The sequence below is a fragment of the Artemia franciscana genome, chromosome 21 (genome assembly GCF_032884065.1).
Source record: "Artemia franciscana chromosome 21, ASM3288406v1, whole genome shotgun sequence".
In the NCBI taxonomy this organism is placed as follows: domain Eukaryota; kingdom Metazoa; phylum Arthropoda; class Branchiopoda; order Anostraca; family Artemiidae; genus Artemia; species Artemia franciscana.
Genome location: NC_088883.1, coordinates 13882802 through 13896636, shown reverse-complemented (window position 1 = coordinate 13896636; position 13835 = coordinate 13882802). Strand labels below are relative to the sequence as shown.

The window sequence follows — 13835 nt, the reverse complement described above, 5'->3', positions numbered from 1 at the left end:
CTTAGACCGAAACTTTTTATTACCCTGTTCTATGCCTTTTAAGTGTCTCAAACATTTAGGAAACATCATTAGAAAATATTTAGGAAACATCAAACATCACTGAAACATCAGGGTTGCGACCTAGTGAATCATAACTACTATTAGAAATTATTTTTTATCCTTAAAAAAAATGTCTATGTAGAAAGCAAATTACTTGGCATAAGGATCCGTACTGTTCTAAGAGATGCATCGGCTAAATCTAACTCTTATACTAGACTTACGTTGCCTAGGCAACTTGAAGTGTTGCGGCAACCTTTCTCCGGCTTCGCCGATTAAAGTGTTGCGAGAGCAACACTTTGGTTTTGTTTCTTCGCTATCGGTTAAATACTGAAGTTGTCAAAACTATCAAAGCATTCAAAACGGCATATTCAAAGCAAAACACAATCAGTGATCACATGATCAAATTCTTCAGCGTTGAAAAAACAACAGAAAAAGAATATCGGAAGAAGGGACTAAATTGAGTTTGCAGCCAGTTGAACTTTATCCCTTTCAATCGTAGACATCGTGACGGATGGAAACTTGGAACATTATCTTATTTAATCTAGTTGGTATTATAAAGCTATCCGTAACTTTTCAGGATCAAATACCATAGATGTGCACCAATTTGCACAAATTTGTAGCCCTTCATAAGCCTCCTCTAGCAACCAATTCTTACTCACATGTCCCTCTCCCGTGATATACATCAAGTTTACCGGAAAAAAAAAATGGGTACACCAACTAGCAAAAGTTGCAAACCCCTCGTCGCTGAAGATCATTGTAGCGTAACAGCTGATTATTACTTACAACTCCCCTACATGTCTTACAATCGGGAACCAAGTTGTTCTTACCATCAATTACACCAGAAACAGATAATAGGTACACCAATCAGCAAAAGTTGCAAACCCCTCATTGCCAAAGATGATTATAAGCTAATAGTCGACTGTTGCTTGAAAGTCCCCTACATATCTAACAATTGGTATCGGCCTATTTTTGGTTTAAGTGTGTACCTTACCACTGAAGTTGTCAGCCCCTTAAAACTTTCAAACTGATGTATCTCATGAAGGAATTTTTGTACCAAAAAACGGATGACATATGCTTTGATCAGCTCATCAAGGTCTATCGATTGGCGTTGAAAAAAAATTGTATCTATCTTAGTTCAAAAGTTGACTTTTTTGCCGGAGGCCAACTTTCTAACACCACCACTTAAAAAGGAGCAAAGGATAAGCTCTAATTTCATTAGCAATGAGAGAACTTTTGAAGTTTAAGAGGTATATCTGATACCATTTCTCTATTGCAATCCCAAGTAGAAAAAAATGAATGGTAAAGACAGCTGAAATCACGAACAGAAATGAGTAGAAACAATAGATGGCAGTACTTTCGGACCCGTGGGAAAATCGCACTTTTTTGTTTCTGTAAATTTTTCTATTTATCACTCAAAGAAGATATATTGGCTCTGGGGCCGGGTAACTGCCACATATATTTAACACTTATAGATTTTAGTCCATCTTCAATTTGAAATTGGTGCCTGCCTGCTTGCCTGCTAGGACGGAGCTTTCCACTCCAAAGCAGAAACATGATTTGATGAAACGAAAGCTTGGCTGCACAACTTCAGATACTACTTTCTGACATAGGCTATACAACTCCACTTCACTTCGCACACCATAGGCTCTGGCTCGAGGACAAGCAAACACCATCCTTTTTGGCCCCAGGCAAGAGTTCTACGGAGCTTTCCAAAATGTAATGTCATATTCATCAATCCGGCCTGAGGTCCACACTTTCCGTAAAAACCGCACAGGTTAGACTCTTACCAGTTTCCAGGAATAAGCTGAGATAGACGGCATAGGAAAAAAAAAAAAAAAAAAAAAAAAAGGGACAAAACCAAAGTGTTGCTCTCGCAACACAATTAGTATTTAGAAGTGTCAGAAACACCAGACCCATTAAGTCGTCAGTTTTACAGATTATGAACAGGCATTTGGTTCACCCGATAGAAAAGCTCTAGTGAAGGTCTTATCATTGTATAGTGCATTATAGTGATTGTCGCTATGTACAAAAACAATGCTGCTGCAGATATAATAGGAATTGTGGTTAGCAGCTGAATCGGTATGGATTCACACTGGTCAAGTTAGCTAGGTGAGTTAATCCAGGTTGTGTCCAGATTATACGAATTATTTTCATTGGCTTCATCCTAAAGACCCAGGATTAAGCTATAGGAGAATATAGCATCAAACACCGGCGGATCTACAGTAAAATCTTGGGGGAGGGGCAATGTGACTGGAGCACGAGTAATTGACCAAATTGAAAGGTTTATTCAAAAAAAGAGTAGAAAAAGAACAGAATGAGGGCGCCAAGAAATGTTGGGGGTGGCTCCCATCTCCTGGCATCAAATGAGAAATTAAAATTCTCCTAGACTTAGATTACGCAGATGATACAACTGAGCTAGATGAAAATGCCAACGAACTGAACGAATTTTCAGAGGTTTTGTGACTGAGAGTTCAGGCTACAAAACTTATTTGAAAATTAACCTTAAGAAAACTAAGTCGCTTACATTAGGAAAATGAGGGTAAATCCTTTGTCCGTGAGGGCAGGGGTTTGATTCCTTGTGTCACTAGTTATTTGTTTTGGAATGGGGGTCAGTGGCTTGACTCTGCAATCTCAGCCAGAGTCAACCCAGCTCGAAATGTGTACCTGGAGAAATCTGAGGAAGGTGAACAGGAAGGGTGTGCGAAAGCAGAGGATGGCTGGTCCCCAAACTCCAAAATGCCTTTTCTGGATGAGGAGCAATGAAACAGAGATCAGCATCGCCGGTAGGAAATGCGAAGTTCGACGTAATTTTTATTACTTTTATCTTTAAAGAGGTCATATTAGGAGAAAATCGATCAAATGGATAGCTTCACTTATGTGTGTAGTACTATTATTACAAATGGTGAATGAAGTGAAGATGGAAAGTAGAATAGCAACGGCAAAGGCTTTTTTCACAGTTGAAGAAGTTTTTAAGAATAGGAAGGTAAGTCTTGGAGCTAAGATTGGAATACTGGAAGCCACTAATGTGACTGGGGTCAAGTATGGTTCTGAAACGTTAAAGCTCCGAAATGTTGGTGACTAAATGCTTTTCAGAGTAATTTTCTATGGATACTTGTAGGCATTCGCTTAGCCGGCCATAAATAAAAAAAAATAGGCTGCATGGAAAATGTGCTTCGACCTTACTTTCTAAGGCTAGACTGCAGGTTAAGACGGCTAGACCACGTTTTACGGAAGCAGGAAAAAAATAATGCTTTTTGGCCATCTATCTGGGCCAAACGAAGAACGGATAGTCCTAAAATAGAAAGGTACCTGACCTGAAAGGAACAAGACCTGATAAAAAAGAGAAATACGTCACGTAGAGACTTTTGTCTCTTTATCTTCGTAACAGTAGAGGATAGGACAATTCTGACTGAACCAATCAATTCCTCATGCTTCGCTTACCCATGACAGATGCGTCAACTCATTTTCGACCAAAATGGCATGTGTCGCACTTTTAATTATTGCAGCCGAAATTGCGTGTAGGCTGCAGATCTAGTCCCAATGAAAATTTTTAAACATTTTCTAAATTTTACTTACGCTTCCTTACGAATTACCTGACATCAGCTCTTTTCCATAAAACTGTTGTGGATTGTTTCCATTCCGGTAGCTTCTGTCAAGCCGACATCTCTTAATTGCAATCAGTTATGTAAGTTTATGAAATCGTCCCATTCATCTATTACTGTCCCATCTGTCATTTAAAATCATTCTTCTTAAGCATATTAAAGGGATTTAACACTGTTTGTCGTAGGTGTAGGCCTACATTTTATTTTATCTCCATCAGTGCCCTCTCAACCAGAGCCGTTCCTAGAGTTGGGGGTGCCCAAGAAAAATAATTACAGCGCCCCCTCCGGACTCAAATATAAGCAAATATAAGTAAAAAACGAAAATTTTACCAATGTGGGCAATCCCCAGCCGCAGCACCCCTCCCCTGAGTTGCGGCAACCCCACCTCTTTTGAGGCTAAAATGACTCAATTGGCGTTATTCGAACTTATTACTTAATAATATTTAATATTTTTACTTTTTAAAACAAACTGAATCTGTTTTTCCCGCTTGCTACCTGGAAGTTGTGACTTAACAATGGAATTGTTTTTTCATAGGTTTAAGTTCTCTGTGCAAGTTTTGGTATGTTATTTTTTGCTCCGTAAAAACTTTAATTCTGGAAATAAACAGTGGCTTCAACCTCGAAAATTTGCGAAGGGGGATGTCTTTTTCAAATGTGGGATGGGGGCAAATTGCTGCTTTTTCCAACTCTTCAGTGAAAACACCAAAAAAGGTATGTTTTAATGAAAATACAACAAGGGGTATTTTTCAAAATGTAGGGTAGAGGGGAAAATTAATGAGGAAGGGTAATTCATACTATCCCATCCATAATCGACACCCCTGCAAGGGAACACGAAATTTTTGCTCTTGTTTCATAGCTGAGGTACATTTTATCCATCCATTGAATTATTTTTTTTATTTAGTGTACAGGGTTTTTTAGATTAAAAATACAGCGAAAATTGTTGAAAATTTTTGATTATTCTGATTTTGGCAAGATCTTTCTCTAAGAAAAAGTGTAAGTAATATCATAATTGTGGTTTGGTAAATGAATAGATACAAGACTACTGAATCTATTTATACAAGTATGTTGCCCTTTTAGTCCAGGTTACAGCTACAGACCTGTCCTATAAATCTTCTGTTTCAGAGGGAACATACCTTAAAGGCCTTTAAAAAAGTTTCTTGTTAAAGAAAATTCGTCCTTATTGACAGTCAAAAACAGTTAATATCAGATATTGCCACTCCATCGGGGTCTTCAAAAGATCAACAAAAGTCATTCGCGTTATAAGTAATAACAGTATCATATATATGCCAGTTCAATTGATTGTAAACAATTAAAAAAAGATTTAATATAACTATTTGCATTTTTCTGAATTTCTCTTTTGTTATTTTTTTTTCCTCCGTGTTTATTTCCCTTATGTTGTAGCCTACTATGAATCTTGATAAATATGATTGTAGTGTTTTTCCTATGCTCACAGCCCATAGAGCCTTCTGTGGGGATGTTAAAAGAAATGCATGGATATAAATAAATTATTTGATAAAAATAAAGATTATTTGATACAAATAAAATTGAAGTTGAAGGAAATTAATTCTTTCGCTATTCAGCCAAATGCATTCTTGTTTGATTAAAGGTCCATTGACAATGATATTGTGCTAATACCGGGAAATAGCTGGCTCTAGTTTGAGCCAATCAGAATTTTCGTCAATTTTTCAGCCAATTAGACAATTCTATTAAATATATGATTGGCTTAAATTGCCACTAGCTAAATATCGGTATTAGTAAAATTCCATTGTGAATAGGATTTTGAATTATCACTGTACTGTGCCTTTAACTCAGCAGATCTTTAAATATATATATATATTTTTCTCGGTCTTTTGGCTACAACTGTTCTCTCCGGTGAATTAATCACCCTTTTTGTTTTATTTGCAGCAGTAATTTTTCTTATTTACAAATTTAGATGCCTTATTATTCCTGACGTTTGGATTATTTACTTTTTGAAACCGTTTTTCAAGTTATCAGGGGTGTCTGTACATCTTCCGTTTCAACAACAGACTCTAAAGGCAGACTTGACTCCCATGGGTTCTGCTCAGTGGTTTTAAGCAAGAAACTATCTTTTGGTTTTTAATTTCTACTTACATTAATATATCTCTTCATTTTTTCAGTCAAATGGTTAAGATTTTTTATTTTAGCATTGATAACTCTTTTGTTTAAACGTTTTTTTTCTCAAATTGAGGTTACCGTCCCTTTTCGTACCAGAACCAGCGTGTATACTTTTTTTCTTCCTTTTAATGTCATTATGTTTTTAACTCTCTCTTCTGATTTGTGTGCATGCCTGTTTTTTTTCTAATATTCATGCTTCTGTACACCCCGGCATTTTGAATGAGCTCTACAAACAGGCAATATTCAATACATCTTGCTTAATTAGAAATATATGAATGAAGTTCATACAATAAATGTGGCTCCGAGCAGCCTTCGATTTTACGTCCATCGCTTCGGTGTTTACAAACCGCTATAGTGCCTAACCCCTTAAGCACACCCATTTAGGCTCAGCACTTCTTCATCTAATTACAAAGAGGGAAAGTAATTTTAGGTCTATTTCCAGTTTCTTGCGGAAACGAATTGTCAATTCAAACAATAGGCCTCATAAAACTTATCAAGTAATCTGGTGTGCTTTATAGAGACCACGTTTTCCGCTAGAGGAGATTGTTGAAGGAATGCAATGACTTACCTCAAAACCTTTATTCACTGGAATGAAGAATGTGCTTCCCCCAGGTGTTGAAAAAATCTTCGTACGATCGGTTGCAATTATTCGTTGAAAGAAATCCCTGAAAATTAATGGATAGATTAATCTATATTCCAAATAAAAATAATACACTAAGTCGGCTGTGATAGGCGACATATGCTATTTTGTAACTTTTCAGGAGTGCCGAAAAACGGAAAACCAAACGGAAAAGTCGACCAGCTTCGGTCGACAAATGTCCGAACCAAAATGGTATATGTTTTTATGGCACTTGGTATTAACCGGTTAATTCGGAAAAAATTGAAAAAATGAAGTATTTTTAACTTATGAGCGGGTGATGGGATCTTAATGAAATTTGATGTTTGGAATGATATTGTGTCTCAGAGCTCTTATTTTGAATCCCGACCGGATTGGATGATATTGGGGGGAGTTGGAGGGGGGAAACCTAAAATCTTGGAAAACACTCAGAGTGGAGGGATCGGAATGAAACTTGATGGGAAAAATAAGCACAAGTCCCAGATACATGATTGACATAATCGGAACGGATCCACTCTCTTTGGGGTAGTTGGGGGGGGTATTTCTGAAAAATTAGAAAAAATGAGGTGTTTTTAACTTACGAACGGGTGATCGGATCTCAATGAAATTTGACATTTAGAAGAATATCGTGGCTCAGAGCTCTTATTTTAAACCCGACCGGATCTGGTGACATTGGCGGGGGGGGGGGGGTTGGGAGGGGGAAACCTAAAAATTGGAAAACACTTAGAGTGGAGGGATCGGGATGAAACTTGGTGGGAAAAATAATCACGAGTCCTAGATACATGATTAACATAACCGGAACGGATCCGCTCTCTTTGGGGTAGTTGGGGGAGGGTTTAATTCTGAAAAATTAGAAAAAATGAGATATTTTTAACTTACGAACGGGGAATCGGATCTCAATGAAATTTGATATTTAGAAGGATATCGTGTCTCAAACCTCTTATTTTATATCCTGACCGGATCTGGTGACATTGGGGGAAGTTTGGGGTGGGGAAACCTAAAATCATGGAAAGCGCTTAGATTGGAGGGATTGGATTGGAGAGCGGAACGGATCCGCTCTATTGGGGGGGGGGGGAATTCTGAAAAATAAGAAAAAATGACGTATTTTTAACTTATGAAGGAGTGATCGGATCTTCATGAAACTTCATATTTAGAAGGACCTCGTAACTCAGATCTCTTATTTTAAATCCCAACCGGATCAAGCGTAATTGGGGGAGCAGTTGGGGGGGGCGGAAATCTTAGAAAATACTTAAAGCGGTGAGATCAGGATAAAACTGGATGGGAAGAATAGAAACCTGTCTAAGATACGTGACTGACATAACCGGACCGGATCTGCTCTCTTTGGTGGAATTGGGGGGGGGGGGGGTAATTTTGAAAATTGAGGTATTTGTAACTTACGAAAGGGTGACCAGATCTTAATGGTATTTGATATTTAGAAGGATCTTGTGCTTTAAAGTTCTAATTTTAAATTCCGACCAGATCCTGTGACATTGGGGGGAGTTGGAGGGGGAAACCGGAATTCTTGGAAAACGTGAAAATTGGGTTATTTTTATCTTACGAATAGATGATCGGATCTTAATGAAATTTGATTTTTAGAAGGAATTCATGTCTCAGAGCTTTTTTTTTTCAAATCCCGACCAGATCTTTTGACATTGGGGGAGTTGGAGGGGGAAGATAACTCCGAAGAGGAGGGGGAAATCTTGGAAAAACACTTGGAGTGGAGGAATCGGAATGAAGCTTGGTGGATAGAATAAACAAATGCCCTTGATACGTGATTGGCATAATCGTACTGGATTCGCTCTCTTTGGGGGAGTTGGGGGGAGGGGTTCAGTGATTTGGCGAGTTTGGTGGTTCTGGACGTGCTAGGACGATGAAAATTGGTAGGCGTGTCAGGGAGCTGCACAATTTGACTTGATAAAGTCGTTTTCCCATATTCGACCATCTGGGGGGCTAAAAGGAGGGGAAAAATTAAAAAAAATTAGGTATTTATAACTTACGAGTGGGTGATCGGATCTTAATGAATTTTGAGATTTAGAAGGACATCATGACTCAGAGCTCTTACTTTAAATCCTGACGGGCATTAAGCCTCTTATTTTCCTTTTTAAATCAATCTATTGATTCATAGAATTTTGTTAGAGCTCATACCATATGATCTCTTGGCTCTTAGCTCTTCTCGCCTCGTCACAAGTGCCATATGAGCTCTTAGCTCTTGTTAATTATCACAGCCGATGCACAGATCGGCGAGAGAAAAACTAAATTTATGCATCAAACGCACAACACAATTCTGTGATATTGTTCTTAGCGAGAGAGTAAAGAGTTAATCTTACTTCTCTAATGTATGCTCCTCTTGCAGAACTGCAGTGTCAAATATATAAATTTATCCGTCAAATTCAACCTACTACTAAAATTTTGCTCCTATCAAAATATTGCTCTTATCAAGGACACCCACATGGACGGCCTCTCCCCGAAATCCCCTATTTTCCTGAAAACCTGGATACACATTGGTTAAATTATCAAATATATTTTTTTACTATTGTCCCCCCCCCCTTGCAAAAACATTCCTATGTAGGTTCCTATGTACCTTTTTATGACGAACCAATAAAAGTTAAACAGTGATAAGTCAGTTTATCAGATATAAAACTTTATCTGCTGATGATCGAAATACACATATATTTTGTAACTGTTTTCACTGTCTAATAAAGGGACTTATTCCTATTGAACTTTTATTTGTTAGGTACCTGGTTCATGCGTAACCGAGTGTAAAAAGACTAAACGCAAATCTTATGTTACTAAATACAAAAATAAAACAAATTTTTTCGACTGAAAGCAAGGAGAAGCATTAAAACTTAAAACAAACAGAAATTATTACGTATATGAGAAAGCTGCCCCTTTCTCAACCTTTGGTCAACTCTTATCTTTTCGTGACGACCCTCGTGTCTCAAGAGACATTCTTAAAGGATTAAGCAAAAAAAAAAAAAACTTTGCCAAGCCTCACTTTATCAAGAATAGGTCGTTCTTATTCTATGTTCTTTTTCTTCTTTGAAACAAGAATCAAACAGTTCGTGGTAACGAACTGTAGTAAGGAGCAACCCGGCTCAATAGTAACCAAAACTCTAAAAACGGAATTTGGATACCAATAGCTACATCAAAAGAATCGCATGTTAATGCTGATTTTAAATCTATAAGTTTCATCAAGTTTAGTCTTACCCATCAAAAGTTACGAGCCTGAAAAAATTTGCCCTATTTTAGAAAACGAGCCTGAGAAAATGTGCATTATTTTTGAAAATAAGGGGGAAACATCCCGAAGAAGTCATAGAATCTTAACGAAAATCGCACCATCAGATTCAGCGTATCAGAGGACCAGATTGTACAAGTTCCAAGCTCCTATCTACAAAAATGTGGAATTTTGTAGTTTTTGCCAGATGCGTGGAAATTGTTTTTTTTTTCTTTTTCCCAGGGGTGATCGTACAGACCCAGTGGTCCTAGAATTTTGCGAGAGCGCTTATTCGAACGGAAATGAAAAGTTCTAGTGCCCTTTTTAAGTGACCAAAAAAATTGGAGGGCACCTAGGCCCCCTCCTACGCTCACTTTTTTCCCAAAGTCGTCGGATCAAAATTCTGAGATAGCCATTTCATTCAGCATAGTCGAAAAACCCATTCAGCAAGTCCCCGTGTGAGGGGCTGCAAGTTACGAACTTTGACCGATGTTTTCATATAGCAATGGTTATTCGGAAGTGTACAGACGTTTTCAGGGGGATTTTTTGGTTGGGAGGAGGGGTTGAGAAGAGGGGGTTATGTGGGGGAACTTTCCGCGGAGGAATTTGTCACGGGGAAAGAAGATTCCCTTGAAGGGGGCGCAGCATTTTCTAGCATTGTTTAAAAAAAAACAATGAAAAGATAAATATGACGAAGCTTTTTCAACTGAAAGTAAAGAGTAGCATTAAAACTTAAAACGAACAGAAAATATTACGCATATAAGGGATTCACCTCCTAACAACTCAATCTACGCTAAAGTATTTTTAGTAATTTCAACTATTTATTCTATGGCCTTTGTGATACAGGGGACAAAATTTAAGCTTTAGTGTAAAGAGCGAGGTACTGACGAGTGGGGGAACCCTCTCATATACGTAATAAGAACATACGACTATAGAAGTTTGTTACGTAAGCTAATTCGTAAGTTACGTATATCTTTTACTAATGAAAACGTTCGTAAAAAACTATAAGTTCTAGTTGCCTTTTAAAGTACCCAAAAAATTGGTGGGCAACTGGGCCTCCTCCTTCCTCCTTTTTTCTCAAAATCATTCGACCAAAACTATGGGAAAGCCATTTAGCCAAATAAATTAATATGCAAATTTCGCTTTAATTATTCATCTGCGGAGAGCCGAAATCAAAACATGGATTAACTAAAAAATGTTCAGAAATTAAATTTAAAAAAAAAAGTTTTTTTAACTGAAAGTAAGGAGTGACATTAAAACTTAAAACAAACAGAAATTACTCTGTATACAAAAGGGGCTGTTCCCTCTTCAACACCCTGCTCTTTACGCTAAAGTTTTTACTATATTAAAAAGTAGAGTTGAGAGAAAGAGTCCAACTTTAGCGCAAAGAGCGAGGTGTTGAAGAGGGAACAGCCCCTTTCGTGTACGGGGTAATTTCTGTTCGTTTTAAGTTTTAATGCCACTCCTTACTTTCAGTAAAAAAAAACTTTTTTTTTTATTTGATACGTAAAAAAATGGCATTCCAAATATCATCATCCCTATCTTCTGGTTTGATAGGTTGAGGTTTATCAATTAAAGTCTACTTTGCATTATTACGTGTTATGTAAAGATAAGGTACTTATGTGTTAGCCAGTACACACTCGAGAATTTGGATCTATAAAATCAGACAATAGCCGGTTTATTGCTGTTTGTATACGGAGACAATTAGCTTCGACTCAGTCGAAAACTACATTGCAGCTATATTTTAATAATTATTTAGCTGGTATTTTGGTTAGGTTAGGTAAGGTCGGGTTACATTTTGCACACAACCCCACTATACTTAACCTCCCCCTCCCTAATGTGTAAACATACAGCCCAAATTATATATATCCTATCTATCTCCATATCTCCCAAGCGTCACGGTTGTTCCAACACCGCATCTGTAGATCCAAATTCTCGAGTGTGTACTGGCCAACAAATAAGTACCAAAGGTAATATGGCTCTTCACTTTTCTTAGAAAAATTTCTTTTGTGGATTCTTTTTTTAATTAATTCCGTTTCGTTTTAAATTGACTGTTTTTTTGTATTGGCTAATAAAAGGAATATATGTAAAAAATTCGTTTTGTTTCCTGAAGAATCAAGATTTTGCCTAATTTTAATTTTGCTTGTTTCAAAATTATGAAGCTTTTAGGACAGTACCATATTTTCATCAGTGCTGCCACGTTGAACCAAGAAGATCAATAGAAAAAAACTAATCACTTAAGTTTTAGAACACTTTTCGTTGTTAAAAATTCAAACCTTAATGATTTGTTTAGATATAATTACAGCTACAACTTCAAAGGAAAATTGTACCTTGAGCTGTTTGTAGACATGTGTTTTAGCTTCTTTTTTTTGCAGATTCACCCAATTTAATTTTTTTTTTTAATTTGGCACACACTTGTATCAAAAACGACACAACTTCATATGAAGTTCGTTTCCATTCAAAATTTAATCCCAGATTCTTCCAAACTTTTTTGAAATTAATACGGTTGTGTAACTTTTCACTCAGCCGACTCAATTTTATTTTCACTGTCCTTGATACTTTAATTCTCAGATACGCACAGAACCAAAATTTAAGGGGAGAGGGATATCGTCGTTTTCCTATCACAATTCAATGAAACATTACTTTTGATCATGCTGTTCAATTAAGCTCGTTTACGTCATATATTTTTGTGTTCACAAGTTTGAAACCGAGACATTTCTAAGTTAATTAAATACGGGGTTACACCCAGTTTAGGTAATGGTTTAACAACAATAGTACATAAAAGCTTTAATTATTATCACATCGGAAAATCTGTCGTGCGAATCTGATATAATTATCCCTCTATTCAAGTTCGGGGGTATTATTGTAAATGATCATCTACAAGGGAGGGGTCCTTGTGTTCAGTTGATTGTTTCTCACGTGGCTTATATCATCGAAAAAAAGCGAAATGCGAGGGTGGGATTATTTATGTCGATTAAAGTCTGTTGTTCCCACGTGTGGTCGATTAAATTTCCTAAGGCACTAGTTGGTACTGGAACGGAAGGTGACTTTAACTCTTGATATTTCCCACATTAATGATCTACTTGTAATTCTTTACAGAGATATAGAACTAAAGCCAGGCGCGTACGTAGGATTTTTTTCAGGGGCCAAATATTGAAAAAACATTTTTATGATTTGAATATGAAGTCCCAAAAGTTCGGAAAAAATAAGGTTTGGGGAGGGGCAGGCCTCGAGCCACCATCCCCCGTATATGTCCGTGACTGGAGCATATACTTTTTTGCGGTTTTAAATTCATTAAATCGCTTTTTAGTTTATACTTAATATAGCATTTACTCTAGATAGGACTAAAATTCCTTTAGGTCTTTTCACTTTGTAATTTTACTAATGTTGAGATTTTAAACACGCTAATTTTGTGATCCAAATTTGCCATGAACCCAGTTACAATGAAGATTTGGCTCGTAATTAGTGCAAGAACCCAACTTCAATTCATTTGGAATTTTAAAGGTTCAGTCAATTAAATCCCAAAAGGACTTTATTATCACTCATTAGCTCTATAGAAAAAAAAAACAGATATTGTAAACTGAGAGAAAAAATTAGAGAAATATATGGTGAAAACTTTCCATCTGAACAAGCTGGAACCAATCATTCAGATAATTTCACAAATTTGTTCTCAATAAATGGGTAAAATTTGATCCCTAAAATTAACTAAAACCAAATTCTAGCATTAGCTGAATCTGGTATTAATCAAATCTTATTTGTGAATGCTTGCTGAAGTGATCAGCTTAATACGCATTGTGTTTGCATCGTGTGACCAGCGTAGACGGGCCCGGGTCAAAAGATAAAAAAAAATTCTTTTCAACTATAGTGAAAGCACCATTAAAACTTCAACCAAACATAAATTATTCCGTACTTGAGGGGGCTGCCCCTTCCTCAACCCCTCGCTCTTTAGGCTAAAGTCTTAACGTCTTTTAGTCCAACTTAATGTATGGAGTAATTTAAGTTTTAATGTTGCTACTACTTTGCCTAAAAAACTTTTTTTTAATATCTGACTGTTTTTGAAATCATGCCAGGAAACCCCCTCTCTCCTCTCAGTGGAAACTTCACCCCTGAAGCTTTCTTCCCCAGACCAAATCGCGCACCCACGAAATTTTTTTGTACATTTCCCGATAGAAACAGGTAAATTGCATAGCTTCCCAGGGGTTGTGGGGGGGGTCATGACATCCCCAGA

At 37.0% G+C, this 13835-nt stretch overlaps 2 protein-coding genes across 3 annotated transcripts in view; both read right to left on the bottom strand.

Moving 5' to 3' along the window:
• LOC136040691 (uncharacterized) overlaps positions 1-13835 on the bottom strand; it is a 146436-nt gene that overhangs the window by 93796 nt on the left and 38805 nt on the right. The window lies entirely within an intron of this gene.
• Positions 1-13835, bottom strand: part of LOC136040558 (fasciclin-1-like) — a 98124-nt gene that overhangs the window by 58262 nt on the left and 26027 nt on the right. For both annotated transcript variants that reach the window (XM_065724773.1, XM_065724775.1), the window contains exon 5: positions 6346-6442. In XM_065724773.1, coding sequence (XP_065580845.1) covers positions 6346-6442 — 97 coding nt within the window. The remainder of the gene's footprint in view (positions 1-6345; positions 6443-13835) is intronic.